The sequence below is a fragment of the Rhinoderma darwinii genome, chromosome 1, assembly GCF_050947455.1.
Source record: "Rhinoderma darwinii isolate aRhiDar2 chromosome 1, aRhiDar2.hap1, whole genome shotgun sequence".
NCBI lineage: Eukaryota > Metazoa > Chordata > Amphibia > Anura > Rhinodermatidae > Rhinoderma > Rhinoderma darwinii.
The window spans coordinates 387,607,663-387,630,822 of record NC_134687.1 but is presented as its reverse complement, the minus strand read 5'-3'; the positions used below and the strand labels follow the sequence as shown (position 1 = coordinate 387,630,822).

Sequence of the window (23,160 nt, the reverse complement as noted above, 5' to 3'; positions counted from 1 at the left end):
CTGCTATACCCAAAATGTTACATCTGCACAGACAAATCATAATTCTAGGCACTTTTCCATTTTAAAGTTTAACAATATCTAACTTTCATACAGTATATATTCAGTATCTGTTAGAAACAATTGTTTATTTATTTTTTTGCATTCAGGAGCTTCAGCAGAAGAATGAGCAACAACAGAAGATGCTGAGACTAAAAAATGAAGAGATTGCAGCCATTAGACGGCGGAAGAGTACTTCAAGTATTCCAGACCAGCTTCAGCTAGTGAGTTCTGCCTTAACATACCATATAATGCTTATATATTTAGTGGACTGGCATTTATCATTGATACAGGAATGGGAGCAAATTCAAGACCTATGTGGTAGGATGGAAGAAATGTTGATGATGTGTGAAACCAGTAATATCCTATTCAATAGTTCAACTTCAGGTGTATTCCAACACACGTTTGGTGTTTTTTTTTTTATGTCGTTAATTTTTTTTAACAAAATGTAATTGAAAGGCCCTCTTATTCTTATAGAGTACCTAACTTTTCAGGTGACTTTTCAGATTAAGCTAAAAGATTAGAAGGGAAAAAGCAGCACAGGTCCCGAGTTTAAGGGATGGTGACACGCTGTCATATCGGACGAGCCCAATCCGATGTTATAAATGCCAAAAAACGAAATGTATGGACAGCAGCACACATCTCCAGAAGTAGCAGCAAAAAAGAGAAGTTTATTGTCAATGCATCAGCATAGTAAAGGCAACGGTTCGACCCGTGTTATATGAAGGGTATTTCTCAAGCCCAGGGAAACCATAGAGTTCCAAACTGCGTCTGTAAGTGACATCAGCCCAATTATGCATCGGGAGATTCATGGAACAGGTTTCCATTATTGAGCAGCGGCATACAAGCCTAAGATCAACGTGTGCAGGCCAAGCATCGGATGGAGTGGTGTAAAGCACGCTGCCACTGAATTCTGGAGCAGTGGAAACGTGTTCTCTGGAGTGATGAGTCACGTTTCAATATTTGGCAGTCTGATAGAGGAATCTGCGTTTGGCAGATGTCACGAGAACGCTACCTACCGGCCCCTGATTTTCAGTGGAGGGTAATAATTCTACAGCATAGAAAGACATTTTATATACATATCTATTCTTCGAAGTTTGGCGGAAGGCCCTTTTCTGTTGCAGCATAACTGTGCCCCTGAGCACAAAGCAAGGTCCATAAAGGTATGGACTGTTGAGTTTAGTGAGAAGGAACTTGAGTAGCCTGCACAGAGCCTTGACCTCAACACTATTGAATAACTTTGTGATAAATTGGAACTTCCATTCCCGAGCCAGTCCTTCTCCTCTAACATCCGAACCTGGCCTCACAAATGCTCTTTTGGCTAAATGTGCACAAATTCCCTCAAACACTTTTCGAAATATTGTGGAAATTCTTCCCAGAAGAGTGAAGGCTGTTAAAGCCGCAAATGGGGGCCCAACTCCATGTTAACGCCTATGGTTTTGGAATGGGATATCCAACAATCTCATATAGGTGTGATAGTTAGGTGAACACATTTTAGCCATATAGTGTATCTCGCATTCAGCAATCACCATAATTCTTTGAATTGCTGGCAATGTTATATGTTTTTAAGAGATACTCCTTCATTTCACAAACCACAAAATTACCAAAACAACTTTTTTAAGTGGTTTTACTCTTTACCCCTTAAGGATGCTGCCTATTATAGGCTATCAGGGCGCAGCAGTTTTTTTTTTTTTTTTTTTGCATAACTGCATTCTGAGAGACCTAACCATTTTATTTTTTTAGCTGTCTGGGGGGACTGTTTTTTATGGGAAAGTTATATTTTTTAACGGCCCCATTTTGGGTACATATGATTTATTGATTTAACTTTTATTATTTTTTGTGGGGTAAGTAATTCTGCCATTGTTTTTTTGTTGGTGTTTATTTGATATAAAAATTGGGGTAGTCATGATTGTAGTGATACTAGAGATCTATTTTATTTTACATTTTATCAATAACATTGCATAATATACAGTAATATCCTTTATATGAAAAAAGGCCTTATTTATGGACGTTTTCGACTTTTTACTTATGCTAAAAAACTTTGTTTATTTAACTTTTAACAACTAACTTGTCGCTACCTCCCTGCACCATAAACTGCCTTAAAGGCTATGTAAACCTCTAAACACTTTTTTTTTTTTTAACTAAAACAATGTATTAGAGGATATAATACCACTTTTTCATTGTTTGTTTTTTATTTAAAAAATAAAATTAAATAGAAGCTGTATCTTGCGCTCAAACCCGAATTCGTCAGGTCAGCAGAACTGACGGCTTCGGTAACAGAGGGTCCTCTGTGTCTCTGACACACAGGATCCACCTGTTATCGATCACATCTAAGTTCATAACTTAATCCTTATTTATCACCTATCAACCGGACAGGTGATAAATGTCTGATTTGTGGGGATCCCCGAGTGCCCTATATGAATGGAGCGGTACTTCTCATGCTCGGCCACCACTTTATTCACCTTCTATGGGGCTGCCAGAGGGAGGGGTGTCACTAGTCGGGACCACGCTCTATTAGCTAAAACAGAAAGGACCATTGGCACCTGTAGGACGTCCATTGATTTAATTGTGTACAATGTAATGCTTCTCTTTCCCTGCAGTGTCCTCTGCTTTGTGTTGTACTTCTATGTAGATGTCTGAAACAATATGTTCCCTCACAATCAAGTTTTTGTTGGCATCTAATATATTTTGTTATCTCTTTCATTCAGAAATTGGAGGAACAGAAGAAGTGGCTTGATGAGGAGGTGGAGAAGGTCTTGAAGGAGCGGCAAGCATTGAATGAGCTGGAAGAGGATTTAAAGAAAAGAGAAGAGAGCATTTCTAAGATGGAATCTATGGTTAAAGAAAAGAGCCATTTGGAAATGAAAAAATTGCGATCAAGTCAGGTATGGTACATTGATTATATTTATGTATCTTGCTTTTCTTCCACTAGGGTGGCTTGTAAACAAAGTGGTTCCCTGTCACCTTTCTGGGCATAGTTCAGTGTGGTGTATATTGCACATAACGCATGTTTTCAAGTATGGAATCTGTGAAATCTCCTAATGGAGCCTCTGACGCAGATGTGAACAAAGCCTAATATATGATCACACCTCTTCGTGACTGTACTGCCCACATCTGTCCTTGCAAGCTTAAAAGACTTCAGGTAGCATTTCTTTATCTTCTGATTTAGAAATAGAAAATGGAGTATACACACAATGAAATTATAATAAATTAAGAAAACAGTAGTGTATCGTTAATCAGCTAGATAGTTTGTTCTGGTTTCTACAAAAGCAACAGATCAAGCAGTAGAGACATATTTGCTAAAGTAAATAAGCCCCTAAAGCAGTGGTCTCCAACCTGTTGCCCTCCAGCTGTTGTAAAATAAAAGCTCTGAGCATACCCGGACACATTGTGATTGTCAGGGCATGCTACTAGGAGTTCTAGTTTTGCGATCGCTGGGGAGGCACAAGTTGAAGACCACTGTCCTAGGGTTTAACAACCAAGGCTGATTTGGACATGAACAGATAGGCCACAAATGTCGGATCCCCCACCCTCAGTCTATCAAAGTATAAGTATAATTGAGTATTTCTGTTTTATAATGAATGTAAATATTTGTAATTTTCCTAGATAACTGCTGGGTAGAACAGCAGAATCGGACTTCTATTTAACAACTTATACAATAGTGTCCTACCCACTATAGGTCTACAGATATATCCGCTAAGAAATTAATATTCTGTTTTCTTAGGCTTTAAACAGTGACATGTTGAAATTGTCAACTCGCCTAAATGCATTAGAGAATGATCTGACAGACAAAAGTAAGAAACTGCACAGCGGTAACAGTGAGGAACAGAAGAAAGTGTCCGAAGAGGTTAAAGTTCTGCAGAAGGAGCGGGACCATCTCCTACAGAGAAGAGACAGTCTAGATGAAAAACTAAAAAATGGCACTGTGCTGTCACCAGAGGTAGGTTTAATCTGTCTCTTGTTTTGTAGAGACTAAAGAGTTTTTTTTTTGTTTTTAAAAAAAAGAAAGCTGAAAAAGTCCCAAAAAATTAAGACAAAAAGGCCAGCTGCATGTACTATAACATAATGAAAAAAGACCATATTGACCATTTAAAAAATAACTGTCATTACATAAAACTTTTGACACGTCTTATAAGTTTTGAACTGTAGGGTTCAGTTTCTGAGACCCCCACCAATTGCTGAAATTAACTGGCAGAATTGCTCAGCTGAGCGCAGTACCCTTCGGCTGTGATGGAATCCCTTCTGATCAAAACTTCTGACATGTCGCTATGACACTATAATTTTTTATGAAAAGACAGTTATTCTTTAAATCCCCCCCCCCCTCCCCCATAGTCCCCTGACAGTATGTGTCAGGACCAAACACAGTTTGTTTTTTTATAGGGGATTTCAAAATTCCACGAAAAAAAACCCAACCTTTTATACTCACTTTGTCATCTTCCTACATGTACTACATCACACATTTTTACAGAAGGAGGTTTAGGGGTTTTAGTGATTGTATTCCTGTAATATGCCTGGTGGTCTAGAATGTATAAGGGGTTAATATTGATATCCATTATGCATAGCTCCCAATAAACCTAAATATACTAATCCTTCTCAATTAGAATATCATTAAAAACATAATTTATTTCAGTAATTCAATTCAAAAAGTGAAACTCCTATATTGTACAGATTCATTACACACAGAGTGATCTATTTCCAGCATTTTTTTTCTTTTAATGTCAATGATTATGGCTAACCGTTAATGAAAACCCAAAATTTAGTCTCAGAAAATTAGAATATTGGGTAAAAGTTGAAGATCTATGTAGACTCATGGTGTCACACTCTAATCAGCGAATGAACACAAAACACCTGCAAAGGTTTCCTAAGCCTTTAAATTGTCCAACAGTCTGGTTCAGTAGGCTACACAATCATGGGGAAGACTGCTGACTTGACAGTTGTCCATAAGACAGTCATTGATACCCTCCACATGGAGGGTAAGCCACAAAAGGGCATTGCTAAAGAAGCTGGCTGTTCACAGAGTGCTGTATTCAAGCATATTGATGGAAAGTTGAGAGGAAGGAAAAGGTGTGGTAGGAAATGGTGCACAAGCAACAGGGATAACCGCAGCCTTGAAAGCTGACAAGCTTTATGGAGTTGCTGATTTCATTTTCCAGCAGGACTTCACACCTGCCCACACTGCCAAGAGTACCAATACCTGGTTTAATCACCACAGTATCATTGTGCTTGATGGGCCAGCAAACTCGCCTGACCTAAACCCCATAGAGAATCTATGGGGTATTGTCAAGTGGAAGATGAGAGACAAGAGACTGAACAATGCAGACGAGCTGAAGGCCGCTATCAAAGCAACCTGGGTTTCCAGAACACCTCAGCAGTGCCACAGGCTGATCGCCTCCAGGCCACGCCGCATCGATGCAGTAATTCATGCAAAAGGAGCCCCGACCAAGTATTGAGTGCATATACTGGACATACTTTTCTGTAGGCCAGCATTTCGGTATTAAAAATCATTTTTGAAATTGGGCTTATATAATATTCTAATTTTCTGAGAGACTAAATTTTGGGTTTTCATTAACTGTTAGCCATAATTATCAACATTAAAAGAAAAAAAAATGCTGGAAATAGATCACTCTGTGTGTAATGAATCTATATAATACATGAGTTTCACTTTTTGAATTGAATTACTGAAATAAATGAACTTTTTGATGATATTCTAATTCATTGAGAAGGACTAGTATATATGTATCTTATTTAACTCCATTTTGACTCCTGAACTGCTCAGAGTGGGATTTCTGGACACCCTGATGCCAACCCTAAGTTTGGCCATGTGTACCGTAATAGCACATGACTTCTCCAGCCAGTCACTGGCTGCACAAGTCATGTGTCGTACATACTGACATGACAGCTGCAGCCACTGGACTGCCGGCGCTAGACCAGCAGGTGATTTTAAAAGGTTAATATGAGCTTTTTTATTATGTGATCACGAAAAACCTTCAAGGTTGTCATGACCACTAAGGTATTGTTAGTGATTTTGGACAGAGATACTGGGACAGTGTTTGAAGTCACAGTTTGGCTTCCTATTTCATGGCTTAGCAGGAGACGCATTTTTTTTATACACAATATGAAACCTGATAAGTATTAAACTACATAAAAATGTTTGGAACAAATTTCTTTTAAGAATTAGTAGGGATGGAAAAATCTTGCTATGTGTTTATTTATTTGTAGGCACCTGCCTGTTCTTGTGATAAGTTTGTGTTCTGCTTCTCATGGTGTGAGTCCAAAACGAGTGAGATTCTCAATGACTTGTTTCCTCAGGAAGAGCACATCTTGTTCCAGCTAGAGGAGGGAATAGAAGCTTTGGAGGCTGCTATTGAGTACAAGAATGACTGCATTCAGAGTCGACAACAAGTCTTAAAGGACTCCTCTCAGATTCTCACACAAAGTGAAGCCAACGTCATTGAGAAGTTCAGCTCACTCTCTGCTTCTGAGACCAGATCTATCCTCATCAAATACTTTAACAAGGTGTGAATTTTTATCATGGTCATTCAGTGCCACATTTTCTATAAGTTACTGAGAACCGAAATTATGTTGAATTCTTTTTTGTTTTGATACCTATTTTGTGACAAACTCTTTTTTTTTTTTTTTTTTGTAAACCATATATTTTATTGATTTTTGAGCAGTACGATAAAAGAAAAGTAATACATACATGCAAATACTTCTCTTCCACGCAACAGGTGTTCTCATGGGTTTCCCTTTTTTTTTTTTTCATCCATCTCTGGGAATCACCCTGGCACCCCTAAGACAGTGGCTCTTATGGTCCTAATATAATGGTCCGTTTTACTACATACAATCTGTCATATGTCTATGAACACATGTAAACATTCCTTCAGGTCTTTTTTTCTCAATTCCTAAGCTAGCTATATTATTTAGGAGCAGCTTACAATGTAATGTCTTTGGGGCCGGTAGATGGGCTCCCTGATGTCTGCCATCAGGGGAAACCAGGATCTGACAAGCTGGGTTTTAACCTATCCGATCCTTTGTTTCTGCTGGAGATCATCTGAGATCTGTGAGACACTTATCTGATAATATTAAAATAACTTGCGCACTTTGCCAGTTTGAATATGACATATTAATGATGGAGCCAAGGCTGATGGCTATCCTACAGGATACCTCCTTTCTGTGGCCAGTGTAAGTAGCTCCTAAAACAATACAGGACAACCACTTCAATTGTCACAGCTTGCAATTCAAAACATCTGCATATTCTGTAAACATGCACTAACCTATTACACTACCATTCAAAAGTTTGGGGTCACCCAGACAATTTTGTGTTTTCCATGAAAACTCACACTTATATTTATCAAATGAGTTGCAAAATGACTAGAAAATATAGTCAAGACATTGACAAGGTTAGAAATAATGATTTTTATTTGAAATAATAATTTTCTCCTACAAACTTTGCTTTCGTCAAAGAATGCTCCATTTGCAGCAATTACAGCATTGCAGACCTTTGGCATTCTAGCTGTTAATTTGCTGAGGTAATCGGGAGAAATTTCACCCCATGCTTCCAGGAGCCCCTCCCACAAGTTGGATTGGCTTGATGGGCACTTCTTGCGTACCATACGGTTAAGCTGCTCCCCCAACAGCTCTATGGGGTTGAGATCTGGTGACTGCGCTGGCCACTCCATTACAGATAGAATACCAGCTGCCTGCTTCTTCCCTAAATAGTTCTTGCATAATTTGGAGGTGTGCTTTGGGTCATTGTCCTGTTGTAGGATGAAATTGGCTCCAATCAAGCGCTGTCCACAGGGTATGGCATGGCGTTGCAAAATGGAGTGATAGCCTTCCTTATTCAAAATCCCTTTTACCTTGTACAAATCTCCCACTTTACCAGCACCAAAGCAACCCCAGACCATCACATTACCTCTACCATGCTTGACAGATGGCATCAGGCACTCTTCCAGCATCTTTTCAGTTCAGTTCTGCGTCTCACAAATGTTCTTCTGTGTGATCCAAACACCTCAAACTTCGATTCGTCTGTCCATAACACTTTTTTCCAATCTTCCTCTGTCCAATGTATGTGTGCTTTTGCCCATATTAATCTTTTCCTTTTATTAGCCAGTCTCAGATATGGCTTTTTCTTTGCCACTCTGCCCTGAAGGCCAGTATCCCGGAGTCGCCTCTTCACTGTAGACGTTGACACTGGCGTTTTGCGGGTACTATTTAATGAAGCTGCCAGTTGAGGACCTGTGAGGCGTCTATTTCTCAAACTAGAGACTCTAATGTACTTGTCTTGTTGCTCAGTTGTGCAGCGGGGCCTCCCACTTCTCTTTCTACTCTGGCTAGAGCCTGTTTGTGCTGTCCTCTGAAGGGAGTAGTACACACCGTTGTAGGAAATCTTCAGTTTCTTGGCAATTTCTCGCATGGAATAGCCTTCATTTCTAAGAACAAGAATAGACTGTCGAGTTTCACATGAAAGCTCTCTTTTTTTCTAGCCAGAGTTTAATCGAACCCACAAATGTAATGCTCCAGTTTCTCAACTAGCTCAAAGGAGGATCAGTTTTATAGCTCCTCTAAACAGCAAAACTGTTTACAGCAGTGCTAACATAATTGCACAAGGGTTTTCAAGTGTTTTCTAATCATCCATTAGCCTTCTAACACAGTTAGCAAACACAATGTACCATTAGAACACTGGAGTGATGGTTGCTGGAAATGGGCCTCTATACACCTATGTAGATATTGCATTAAAAACCAGACGTTTGCAGCTAGAATAGTCATTTAGCACACTAACAATGTATAGAGTGTATTTCTGATTAATTTAATGTTATCTTCATTGAAAAAAACTGCTTTTCTTTCAAAAATAAGGACATTTCTAAGTGACCCTAAACTTTTGAACAGTAGTGTATATCATTTTATTTTTTTTATTTTTTAAATATGTGTATCTGTTTTAGGTGGTTAGCCTACGAGAGACAGAACGGAAATTACACATACATGCAGAGGAATTGGGCATGAAGGTTTCAGAGCAGGAGAACGTTGTAAGAGAGCTGGAGTCAGCCTTAGAGCATCTTACCTTGCAAAATGACAGACGGTTAACACAACAACAAAAGGAACATGAACAAAAGATGCAGATTTTGTTACAGCAGTTTAAAGGTAAGGTGGTTACTAAACCAGGGTGAGTGGATACATTTTGACATTGCACTTTCTTTAACAAGGTGCATGGCTGCCTGCAGTAGTAAATAAAATACAAAGACTGTTAGGCAGTCTGTATCTATGTAGGACATTATGGGTTACAGATCCAAACTAGTAGACATAATAGACTAGTATGCCATAAATGTCTAATAGATGTGGGTCCCAGCTTTGGGGCCCTCACTTATCTCCAGATCAGGGGTCATCCAACCCCCGTCCCGCCTGGAGACGTGGCAGCTGGCTGCCATATACAGGCGGAGAATAAATTAAAAGGTGGAGGCACATGTGCCCAACTCTCTCCATTTCTATGGGAGTTCTGAAAACTGCCGACTTTTTCCGTAATTCCCGTAGATCCACGACCATGCAGAGCCACCTCGCCATTCATTCTCTGCTTGGATGCAGTGGCCTACACGCCAGGCGCGATGGGGTTTGGGTTACCATCGTTCTGGATATAGGTGCATATCCAGTGGAGGGAGAAGATACGGGGGAAGAAAGAGGTCAACAGTATGGTATTCAGAAGAGGCTTTTGGGTTGCCATCTTTGGATTTTGTAATCTCCCTGGTTGGGATGGTCTGACAATCTAATGTGGTTTTTTTTTGGGGGTGGGGCTCAACAGTGTCCATCGTAAAAAGAAAGTTTGAGTTTGTTGGATTTCAACATGCTCTTGTTTTTCTGGAGATAGGCCATTGCTTTCTGCCGGCAGCATCTTATCTCCCTATTGAAATAAACAAGCGCGCTTTGCTGATCTGAGCATTCATGTTTATGGAGAAGTCGGGCACCCTGTGTATGGCCAGCATGGAATCACAAAATTTGAAGTGGTTATGAGTTGTCACAACAAACCTCTTTTCTTCACTATAAAACCTGGCATGAACCTTTGTGTCTTATGTAATCTTCTGGTTTGTCTCTTATGTAATCTTCTTTTTTTTGTTAATCAAAAGAAACCGTGATTCCTGTAACCGTTGCATGTTACTATTTTAATTTACCCCCTGAGCTTAGTGACTGGATACCTTAATCATACTCTACCTCTAAAGAAATGGATCTTTAAGCATATAAAAAAAAGAAGTCAAATTCCATAAGATTTGTGACAGATGGATTCACTCTCCTGCTACCATCTTGTCCCCTCATTTGATGACGCTAAAGTTTCTACTGTCCCCCTATAATACCCGAGTCATTCTCTACCGGATCCCCTTCTTTAGTTCACTGGGTATCTTATGTCTATAAGTTCTTAGACAGTAATGCGTTGCACTCTTTTGAATATCTTGCACTACACGTAACTTATTTGTTTTTTTGCTTTTGAAGACAATGAGGGTAATTTATCAAGCTTTCTACATCTGTTTTCTGGCATAGAAAATACGCAAAAGTCGCGATTTTCAGTGCAAATTATGACTTTTGGCCTTTTTACGCCACCCGTGCCACTTTTGTGGGGAAGGGGCGTGGCCTTTGAAAGGGGTGGGGCCACAGTGGCCTGACAAATGCATTATAATTTATGCAACAAAAAAAGCAGTAAATTATAGTGAAAATCTACGCCAGCTATGGGGTGTAGCAAGGTAAAGACTCGTGCTGGGTCTCGTACCTTGACCCTCCCCCTTTGGACAGTTATATTAAATAAAAAGTAATTAAAAAACGCAATTATTTTCCCGTCACCATTCCTCTTTCCCCCTCCGGGTCCCCTCTGCATGATGTGGGTCATATAATTAACTGACACCGGAAAGCAACAGGACGTTGTATGAACTGCGCTGGAATGATGAGGGGAGAGCTAAGGGGAGTATGTGTTTTTATTTTTATTTTATGGCCGATGGGGAAATGGATGGCGCATGGCCAAGGTTGTTGTGCCACAATTGTGACGCCCATCTGAAAGATGCAACACATTCCCCTCTTAGTTGAGAAGACTTTTAATAAATGCGTCGTATGTTACTCTAACTTTTCTTTCTATTGAGACTGGTGTATGAAACTCCAGTCTTAATAAATTGCCCCTAATATGTTGTGGATACAGTGATTGTCTTATCCCTGGTTTAGTGGGATAGAATAATCACTGCCAGAATTGTAAAGAGCCAGTTTATTACATGTCCTGCTATATGACTGTTAATAGTTATCTTTGTACACATAGCGAGGATTGTACTGTTATCACAATGCATGTATCGATGTACCAATGCTTTGTTAGTCTATGTTTCTCTTGGCAAGATGTTCTCTATTTAAACCCCTTAACGACCGCCCACCGGCTTTTAATGGCAGGCGGTGCAGGTCCTTTGTCTACAGCGACAGGCTTATGAGCGCTTATTCTCGAAGCAGGAGCTGTAACTAACAGCTCCTCTCTACTTGGAGAAGCCTAATGAATACAACTGGAATCAGAGAAAACTCCGACCCCAGCTGTCTAATCCCTTGATCGCGGCATGATGAAAGCGGACTCCCCTCAGCAATTGCATCACAGGAAACGCGGTGATGCGACTGGAGGAACCCTTTGCAGTTACCCTTGGATCTAGAAAGGACCCCAGGGCTGTCTGTTCTGTAAGCCTGCTGTTAGGGGGCACTATGTATTACCCTAACAGCAGCCTGTATCATAGTGACACAGTGTAATGTAATAGCATAAAGGACAAATGCTAATACATTTTAAGTATAAAATAAAGTTGTTAAAAAGTTATCCCTCCTAGGATTAAAAAATAATGTAACAAAAACAAATTATAATAAATGTAAAAAAAAAGTGATTATTTAGCAAAATATATTTTACTTCCCATACTTTACATAAAAACAAAATAATTCTATAGGTTATTACGATCGTGTAGAGACTTAATATGTGTAGATTTTTTTTAACAACAGGTTATTTAGCATGAAACGGGATTTTAAAAAAAAACAATGCCGAAAATCGCTTTTCTCCTGTATAACACTGCAAAAATAAATTACATATCCTACAGAGTACATTTTTTGTACCCCCCAAACTGCGCAGGGAAAAGAAAAACAACTTCTCTCGCATAAAACAAGGCCTCCATACAGCCAGGTCAGTGAAAAAATAAAAAAGCTATGGCTGCTGAAAGGCAGAGAGGCAAAAACTCAAATATTTAGCTGGTCATCAAGGCCTTTTCAGGCCCGGTCATTAAGGGGTTAATATTAAATAAACTTTCTTGTTGATTTAAAAAAAAAAAAAAAAAAAAACAATATTAATTTGAGTAATGCATTTCATTGGATGAATTATTTAGTTGTCAAAAGAACACATCCAGCTATAATGTACAATATTTTAACATGGTAACTTGTCCATTCAGATACCTATTACATGTGTATGGGTGATAACAGAATATTCTATTCAGCTGTTAATATGTTGTGACCATTTCTGTTCCCAATCTAGATAATGACCGAGGACTCCCTGCAGGAAACATTAAGGCACACGAAGCAAAAATTGAGGAGCTTGAAAAGGAGCTTTATTTTTACAAAACCACTAGCCGAGAATTAAGGAAGAAGCTGAGGGATCTGGTTGGGGAGGCCAATGTAACATTTCCTAATAGTAAGTGTTGGTTAGAAGTGCGTAGAGTTCATTAAAATACACATGCACTATTATATGATGTTGTAACTACAAAGAAACATGGTACACTAAAGTATCATCAGAAGCATGACATACATTCTAGTTGTGTGTCTGGACATCTGAGTTAAAAGATGAACACTTCTCCTTTCCAGCAGCACAGTTGCTCTCATTGGAATTCATTTTAGCTATCTCTTAATATAATATTCTAATAAGAATTACTCCATTTAGTGGTGATGGACTTGAAAGCTGTAGAATTCTATATGTAGTAAGCTCCCCCTAGTGGTGGCGGTAGGCAAAAAGATTATGATCATACAGCTGCGTGAAGTGAACATGGGATTTAAAAGCTCTAAACCATAGAAATATATATTGTGAAATTTGTAAGCACAGTATTTAGGAGCTGTAAACAAGAAGTAATGATCATATGTGGAAGTATACTTTAACCCCTCGGTCCCGCAGCCATTTTTTATTTTATTTTTTCGGTTTTTGTTTTTTTTCTTCATTCAGTCCAAAAGCCAGAACTTTTACATTTTTCATTTGTCGTATCCGTATGAGGTGTTGCTTTTTGCGGGATGAGTTGTAGTTTTTAATGGCACTATTAAATGTACCATATAATGTACTTTTCTTGGGTTTCAGTTTTACAGTGTTCACCAGGCGGTAAAAAATGACATGTTAACTTTATTCTGCAGGTCAATATGATTACGGCGATACCAAATGTATGTATTTTTTTTACGTCTTGCCACTTTTACAAAGAAAAAGATATTTGTTAAAAAATTATTTTGTTTAGTGTCTTCATATTCTGAGAGCCATAACTTTTTTATTTTTCCGTCGATTGAGCGGTATGAGTGCTCATTTTGTGGGATGAGCTGTAGTTTAACCATTTATTTTACTGCCCCGCCCCTTCCTGACCAGGACCATTTTAAAGTTTTAGCCATGTGCCAATTTAAAAGCAATTTGTTATTTTATTGCTCTTCCAACCGACATGTATTTAGTCTTATTTTTCTCTGAACATGTTGGGCTTCCATATTGTGTATAAAAGAAAAAAAAAGTGATATATTTTACTTAGAAATGTAAAAGGAAAATTTTTGTAAACAAAATGTGACTATGTAATTTTAGATGATTTTTTTATTTTTTTTTTACATCTGGTGCATGACCCTGGGTAAACACCTGAATATATATTTGGCAACTTCTGCTGACTGCAACCATACCAAATATGTGGGCATTTCTTACCCACTGGGCGCAAGGCGGAGCTTACAATGAATGGTGCGCAAACTGGGCAAATTAGCTGACCAGATACGACCATTACAGAAGTAGCAAAACACTGTCAACACCCCCAAAATGACTCTTCTTAGAAAATTAGGCCCCCCAAGGTATTCGTTTAATGACATATAACGGATTTTAGCCCTCTATTTTTTCCCAGACGATTCATTGACTTGAAAGGGGCTTTCCATGACCGGACAACTGATGACTTATACACGGGATAGGTCATCAGTATGTGATCGGTGGGGGTCCGACACCCGGACCCCGCACCGATCAGCCGCTCAGGCTGCCTCCGGGCGCCAGAGATTTTGAACAACATGCAGTAGTTGGAGCAGATGGCTCCAGTCATGGAATAGCGGCCGAGCTTCAGTACAGCAGCTCTGCTCCTATTCAAGTGAATAGGAGCAGAACGGCCGCTATGCAGTTGTCGGAGCCATCAGCTTCCGGCTCCAACTACTGCATAACATTCAAAACATGTGGCGGCTGATCAGTGCGGGGTCCGGGTGTCGGACCCGCACTGATCATATACTGATGACCTATCCTGTGGATAGGTCATCAGCTGTCTAGTCGTGGTAAAACCCCTTTAATGAAAAAATTAAAACTGCCATTTTTTTTCCAAATATGTGAATTCTTTTTTGACATCTTGTGCATGTCACTGGATAATCACACCTTAACACATTTTCTTCAACTGACGACTTAAGCGATACCAAATATGTGGGCATTTTACACGCTGGAGGCGGAGCTTGTAATGAATGGTGCACAAACTGGCTTTTGGAGAGCAAATTTTCCAAAGCTGATTCCAAAGCAATCTTTGTGCATGATCTTTATCCAGTCTAAAACTATACAATACATCAATATATATGATATGAAAGATGTAGATCGAAATAATAATAATGTTTATTTGTATGACGCACACACCAATCGCAATTCTGATATATAAAGATATTATCTATCTATCTATCTAAAAAAAATAGAGGCAGTACTCCAGATAGTTAATAAATGAAGTGGTCTGTTTTTAGGGCCACATATTTCTAAAAACTGCAGTATCTGGGCAATAAATATTGAGTTGCGTCTCTGGTAAAACCATCTGTGTTACAGAAAAAAATGGACTAAAACCGATTTTCTGCAAAATAAATTTTATTTGTAAATCTCACCTCCACTTTGCTGTAATTCTATGAAGCACCTAAAGGGTTAAAATAAACTTTCTACATGCTGTTTTGAATACTTTGAGGGCTGCCGTTTTTAAAATGGGGTAATTTATGGGGAGTTTTGTAAAATATAGGGCCCTCAAAGCCAGTTAAAAACTGAACTGGTCCCTAAAAAAATAGAATTTGGAAATATTCGTGAAAATGTGAGAAATTGCTGCTAAAGTTCTAAGCATTGTAATGTCCTAGAAAAATAAGAATGTTCATAAAATGATGCCAACATAAAGTAGACATATGGTAAATGTTAACTAGTAAGTATTTTGTGTGGTATTACTATTTGTCTTACAAGCAAAAACATTTAAATGTAGAAAAATGCTAATTTTTGCACATTTTCTCAGAATTTTTGTGTTTTTCACAAACACTGAATGTTTCGACCAAATTTTACCACTAACTTAAAGTCCAATGTGTCACGAGAAAACAATCTCAGATTCGCTTGAAAAAATAAAAGCATTTCAAAGTTATTACCACATAAAATGACACATGTCAGATTTGAAAAAAATGGCCTGGTCAGTTAGGTGAAAACAGGCTGTCTTCTTTAAGGGGTTAATAGGATTAGAGACCTGGGGATCTTAATTAGGTCCCCAGGCAGTATTGATAACCATTAGCTCCCCCTGATCGTGTCGCAGGGAACCAATGGCCTAACTGAGGGAACTGTCTCCTCTTTCTAACGGCATAGATGCCACGGATGCTATTGACTCTGATTCTGTTCACCGCCTGAAAGAACGATTAAGAAATTGTTTATTAGTTGTATTAGTTAAAAATGTGGCTCAACCAGCCACTAATTCCAGAACCAGGCATAAGCAAGTGATTTGCGACAAGAAAAGCGTCCAGAGTGAATGATGTCTCTCTCAAACCCAAAGACACACTTTCCCTGCTTGTAATATAATATTTCGCTATATCCTTGCCATTAAATTACAATCTATCCAGATCCTACGCGTTTCAGCATCACACCCAAAGTGATGCCTGCTCAGGGATTCCTAGATATAGATTCTTAAATTGTTAAAATGTTTGAACACTGGATAGCACTGTTCATGTGCCGATTATAGCCTCCAGACGTGTGCACGGCTCTGATGCACTGGCCGTACACGCGCCGGAGAAACTACAGGCTTAAGAGGTTGAGAGCCCGCCCTCCAAAAGTCGTCACCGGTGCGAACCGCCAATCCGCATTGCACACGACACCCTGTGACGTGCCGGAGGCGGCGCCCCTCGGTCCTAGCAACCAATGAGGGTTCCTGGACGACCAACGTGTCTATAGTAACTAGAGGACGCTAGACGCGGCTCCTGCACTGTCACTCGACATCAAACAGCAATATGGATAGTGATCGAGTATCCCTACTGTCACACAAAGCACTGTGACAAGCAGGGCCGTGTGGAGACAGAGGGAGGTGTAGACTGTCACGAGAGCCGTCTCAGTCAGAGACTCACTCCCGGCCATCACACATGTAGTATCCCTACGTCCCGTCACTAAGTCAGCCAGGGGTCACAGATAGGTAGGGGCATTGCCCTAAACATCGCAGATGAGGTTTACTAAATATAGGGTACAGGGGAACAAGGACCGGGATACAACTAAAATCATGTCCCGTCCCTGCCCCCTACCACATACGGCAGTGAGGAAAGGGCTCCAGGCTGAGCTAAGCGCCTATACCAAAGCAGTCCCACATTGAAAATCTCGTCCCATATTGTACGGGGTAACACTACCGATGTCATATTAAAGGGAATATGCAGGGTCAACGAGAGGACATATAGCCCGCTATATAAATCGCGAAGAAACCGCAATAGAATCCCATTGTGTCACTTTGGGTGTGATGCTGAAACGCGTAGGATCTGGATAGATTGTAATTTAATGGCAAGGATATAGCGAAATATTATATTACAAGCAGGGAAAGTGGGTCTTTGGGTGTGAGAGAGACATCATTCACTCTGAACGCTTTTCTTGTCGCAAATCACTTGCTTATGCCTGGTTCTGGAATTAGTGGCTGGTTGAGCCACATTTTTAACTAATACAACTAATAAACAATTTCTTAATCGTTCTTTCAGGCGGTGAATCTAATTGAATATATTGGAACGACATTCCTTATCAATTTTACAGTGAATGACTCTGATTCTGCAGTCATCCTCCTTTTCATCTGTCCCCTAGTTCCTGCTAACCTATCGAGCGGACATGTAGTTTGTAAGCATGGAGACAGTTAGGAGATGTGTATACTTCAAAATATTCTGCCTTTTTCTGTGTACATGTATACTAAAGCAAATCCATAATAAAGTTAAGAGAAATTGTTAAGTACTCATTTAAAAAAGTAATGTTTTGAGTGTTTTCCTTTAGATGGTGGCTCTGGAGATGCACCACAGATCGAGGATGAATTAGGACCAGTTACATCTAAAGAGAAGAAATGGGCATCAAAGATTGAAAATAGCAAACCCAATAGAAAGTTAAAAGACCCTACAAACTCTGGATTCCAGCAGAACACTTTTAGAATTGTCGGGGATAATACAGGAACTGGTGGTCACATGTCAGAATCTCGCAGACAATTCAGAAGGCACTTTTCTAGTGGAGATGACACCGAAGATACTGATGAATCACAAACTTTAAAGCTTCAAAGCCAATCTGTGTCCCAACTAACAAAATTAGAGGCTAATAAACCAGCACTTGTGGTCAATCCAGTGAAACTGTCCCGCCGAGAAGTGCGGCAGATCTCTGTGTCGGAGCTTTCAACGCGACATTCCAGTGTTAGTTCCAGTCTTGCTGACTCCATTGAAGTAACACGAAAACCATCAGACTTTAAATTTTAGAGCGTTTGGGGTAGATATTAAAAGTAGCACTTGTCTCACTATACAGACCAGACATTTTTCAGAACTAATTCACCAAACATCAGCACTCTAGCTGACACTACCTTCACCACTGTATATTTATAAATTATACTGTACCAAATCATAATGATATACCATGATATTTATTATTTCTTCTAAGCAAAAAAAAAAAAATCCAGAATGGCACATCCATTTCTTGACTTGTTTTACTCGGACCATGAAGAAGGAATAGCTGGGTAAACCCAGGGTGGAGTGGAGAAATGCTGGAAAGACTGTCTCTCAGACTGGCTTCATTTTGTGTATGTTTAACAGATGACATTATAGCCTATGGGTGACGGATATGTGAAATCGATGCTTAACAGTGGCATCCATCACCCTTAGGCTTTAATGGGTGACTTCATGAAAAAGCTATTGAGAAGCTGACAATATATCCATCAAATGAATCCCATATTAGTCTATGGGTGACGAATGCAACTGTTGGGCATCCAAAGAAAAAACAGGGAGGTGAAATAGCACAGGTCCCGGTATTTGGGATGGTGCCACGTCGTCATATATGAGATAAACCCCAGCCGATCGACTACAATATTTCCACCAGTATTTGGACAACAGCATCTGTTATGCATCCATCACAGCTTCCATTTAACGTATACATCAGATTTTCCCAGCGTACATACAAAACAAAGGACAAAAATGCAGTATCAACCTAGACTTACACTGGGGGGCTGATGAGACAACCCCTTTATTTTGATGAATTTTACCATACCAAATACCCTAAACATTTAGCATTTTTTGGTATGTGGTACTACCCTGGCATTTCTTATCCTCCTGCAAAGCTCCACTTGGGACATAAGTCTTAGGCCTCCTTCACACCAAACTTTTGTCTTAAGTTTTAAACTGGTAAAACACTGGGTTAAACTGCTAATGATTAAGACTTGGGGATATAGGTGGACAGTAAATTTAACTTTAGAACCAGTGCCAGACAGCTGCTGCCAAGGCAAATAAAATCATGGGATGGATCAAAATAGGCATAGAACATAGTTTTGCCTCTATACAAATCGCTTGTTAGGCCACACATGGAATATTGTTTACAATTTTGGACACCTGTGTATAAGAAGGACATAACTGAACTAAGGCAGGTGCAAAGGACGGCAACTAACGTAATTAAGGGAATGGGTGCATTGCAATACAAAGTAAGGTTATCAAACTTGGGGCTATTTCGTTTAGAAAAAAAGACGGCTTAGGGACGATCTAATTCCAATGAACAAATATATAATCGGACAATACAGAGATCTTTCTAATGATCTTTTTACATCTAGGCCTGTAACCGTGACAAGGGGGCATCCTTCACGTCTAGCGGAAAAAAGGTTGCACCATCATCACAGACAGGGATTCTTTACTGTGAGAACAGTGAGACTATTAAATTCTCTGCCACAGGATGTTGTGATGGTTGATTCATTGAACAAAATCAAGAAGGGCCTTGATGCCTTTCTTGAAAAATATAATATTACAGGTTATGTGTACTAGATTCTAGAGATGGGACATTGATCCAGGGATTTATTCTGATTTGGAGTCTGGGAGAAATTTTTCCCCTAATGAAAAAATTGGAATTCACCTCATGGGGGTTTTGCCTAGCTCTGAATCAACACGGTAGGATTATAGGTTGTACTTGAAGGCCCTGTGTCTTTTTCCAGCCTTATAAACTATGTAAACTACATGAAAGGCATGCATTTAGAAACTACAACGTTTTTTTAAATGAAACATGCTATACCTAGAGCATCCTGCGTTTAGAAAAGAAAGCCACTGAATCTATATACCGCTGCTTACGGTATATAGACTTTTCAATATTTCACTATAGACTGTAAAGTAACGCTTCGTAGTAGTAAATTTAACAACCAGCAAAATACTGATGGTGAATTTTCACCGATTTTTTTTCTTATCTCTAGTCGCCATCTTTTGAAATATCTGCCAAACCTAAGCGCCTTTTTACACTGGCCAATTATCCGGCCAACGAGCGTTCACAGAATAATCGTTCCCTATCATTGCCCTGTGTAAACAGGGCAATTATCAGCCACAGAACACGCATCGCTTCTGCAGCAGGAAATATTACCTTTATCGGCAGGAAATCATCCTGTGTAAACAGGGAGACGTGCTTCCGACGCGATAGAAATGTATGGGGAGGAGCGATCGTAGTAAAGAGCGCTTGTCCCCATACATAGCTCATTGTGAAAGGAGCAAATGAGCGCCGATCAAAGAGCTGCCTCGTTGCTTGCCGCTCGTTATGGCCAAAATTGGCCTGTGTAAAACGACCCTAAGCCTGTATTGTGAAGCACATGATTTCACATTTAACCTTTTCAAGACCAACCGTGATACATGTACGTCATAGGGAGAGGGGGTTGTATGGAGCGGGCTCACAAGCTGCGCCCACTCCATACGCTGATCTAACTGCCGGGATTGGAGATAACTGCTATCCCATCTGTTTAACCACTTAGATGTTGCTGACAATAGTAGTGGCTAGTTAAAGTCTCCTAGGGGGAACGAATATTTTCTATACCCAAAAAATATTAAACGTTAAAAAAAAAAAACCTTTTCCAATTTTTCCCAAAAGATCTGTAAAAAAAAAACAAACATAATTTTTATCACTGTGTTCATGAAAGTCTGAACTGTTACAATATAACAATATTTTAATCCGCACTTTAAACGGCGTAAAAAAAAATTTGAAATGTGAATATTGCTGTTTTTTGGTCACCTTGTCTCCCACCAAAAATGGAATACAGAAGTGATCAAAATGTACCCCAGAGTAGCATCAATAAATACTACAGCTTGCCCCGAAAAAAAACAACCCCTTAAACCACTCCATTGACAGAAAAATTAAAAAAAGTTCTGGATCTCAGAATATGTTCACACAAAACTATTTATTTTAAACAAAGTTTCTTTTTAAATAAAAAAAAGTAGTAAAACATAAAAATAACTATACAAATTTGGTATCACCGTAATCGTGTTGACCCGCAGAATAAAATTAACATTTCATTTTTACCACAAGGTTAAAACTAAATAAAAAAACGATGGGGATATTGCTATTTTGTTATTATTCCACTTCTCCAAAATAATTTTTAAAAGTTTTCCGGTACATTAAATGGTGGCAAAAAAATTACAACTAGTCCTGCAAAAAATGCCCTCATATGGCCATGTCAAGGAAAAATAAAAAAGTTATGACTCTTGGAAGCGGAGGAAAGAAAAACAAAAATAAAAACACGAAAAATGGCCTGATCATTGAAGGGTTAAAGGGGTTTTCCAGGATTATAAAAGCATGGCTACTTTATTTAAAAAAAACAATGCTATGGTTTTGGCTACCAAATACTGATAATAAACACTGACCAAACTGCTGCTGTGTGAACGTGGCCTTTGTCATAGGTGCGTGTTCTGTGTAAACACTGGTCTGTCCTTTGGAAAGATAAAGGGTAACAGGATGGTGAACGAGGCGGAAGATGTATTTTTATTCATCCAGTTCCTTATTCACGGCTGGGGTTTATTTCTTATTTATCAGTTTCTTATTCAAGTGGAAAGTATTTTTATTTTTTACTGGTTCACTGACTATGGAGAACTTATTTTATTGATAAATTACAATGACCCGGGTGCCCTGAAGAGAATAAAGTTGAAAGCAGCCCGAAAACAGGAATAATTGGCACAAAAATGGGCATCAAAGTAGGCAACAAAGAGTGTGATTTAAAGGTATAAGTTACTTTGGGCAACTAACTTCACATTGCCGACACACAGATATTGATTGATTCCCTGCCACAAATTCAGTTGAGTTCAAGCTAGCCCAAAGTTGTTCTGGGCATAAAAGCTGGCATCAAAGTGCGCAGATGAACATGATTTACAGATTTGAATAAGTAACTGGTATTTTCTTAGTGTTAAAATACTTTGGGCCACTTATTTAACACTACCAACACACAGATAGAGATGAACCGCATCAAATTCAGTCGAGATAAGGCTGGCCCGAAGTTGTTCTGGGCATAAATGCTGGCATCAAGATGGCCAGATGAAAATTTTTTACTGATTTGAATAAGTAATGAGTGTTTTCAAAGGGTTAAAATATTTTTCGCCTCTAATTTAACACTGCCAACACATAGATGGGGATACCCCACAGCAATTCAGTTGAATTCAGGCTGACCTAAAGCGGTTCTGGGCATAAAAGCTGGCATCAAATTGGGCAGACGGACACTTTTTACTAATTTGAATATGTAACTGGCATTTTTAAAGACTATAAAAGTTTTTGCCATGAATTTAACACTGCCAACACACAGATATTGATGCCCCGTATCAAATTAAGTTGAATTCAGGCTGGCCCAAAGTGGTTCTGGCCATAAAATGCTTGCATCAAAGTGGCCAGACAGGCACTTTTTACTGACTCAAATAAGTAACTGGTGTTTTCAAAAGGTTAAAAGACTTTGGGCCACTAATCTAACACTGCCAACACAGATAGGGATGCCCCACATCAAATTTAGTCCAGTTCATACTTGATCAAAGTGGTTCAGGGCATAAAAGCTGGCATCAAAGTGGCCAGTCTAACACTGATTACCGATTTAAATAAGTAACTGGTGCATACAAAGGGTGAAAAGACTTTGGGCCACTGATCTCACACTGCCAACACATAGATAGAGCTGTCCTACATCAAATTCAGTCAAGTCCAGGCTGGCCCAAAGTGGTTTTGGCCATATGAGCTGGCATCAAAGTAGGCAGATGGCAACTTTTTACTGGTTTGAATAAGTGGGGTTTATGAATGGTTAGATGGCTTTGAGCCAAGTCTTTCTTCAAACGTGTGTTGTTGTTAGCATGTCCTAATTGACAGCCTTAAAATTAGCCACATCAATCTCCCAGGACCATGGCTCAAAATATGGCAACCCATTTCATGCTGGACCAAACCACTCATCATAGATGGAAATCTTTACAGCACTGGATTTATCCAGTGAGAAGGAAAATAAACCGGTTTAATCTCTCCTTCCGACTTCAATTTCCCTGTGCCTCAACTTCTTTCTAGAATTCTCAGCATTTGGCCTCATCCTCGCTTTATTGAATTTTTCTAAGATGGTCAAATCTCAACTACCTTTCGGCAGTATCTGACAAATTTCCTGTCCCTCAGTAATGATCCCATTGCAAAGGGGATCAACC

The 23,160-nt window shown here is 39.3% G+C and overlaps 1 protein-coding gene across 1 annotated transcript in view; it reads left to right on the top strand.

The window, feature by feature from the left end:
• The window catches only part of KIF27 (kinesin family member 27), a 69,352-nt gene extending 51,234 nt beyond the window's left edge, over positions 1-18,118 (top strand). Inside the window, exons 12-18 of the mRNA XM_075828592.1 lie at positions 147-260; positions 2,745-2,921; positions 3,761-3,976; positions 6,346-6,552; positions 8,979-9,177; positions 12,551-12,706; positions 17,507-18,118. Of these exons, the coding sequence (XP_075684707.1) occupies positions 147-260; positions 2,745-2,921; positions 3,761-3,976; positions 6,346-6,552; positions 8,979-9,177; positions 12,551-12,706; positions 17,507-17,973 (1,536 nt within the window). The 3' untranslated portion in view covers positions 17,974-18,118. The remainder of the gene's footprint in view (positions 1-146; positions 261-2,744; positions 2,922-3,760; positions 3,977-6,345; positions 6,553-8,978; positions 9,178-12,550; positions 12,707-17,506) is intronic.
• The last annotated feature ends 5,042 nt before the right edge of the window (positions 18,119-23,160 follow it).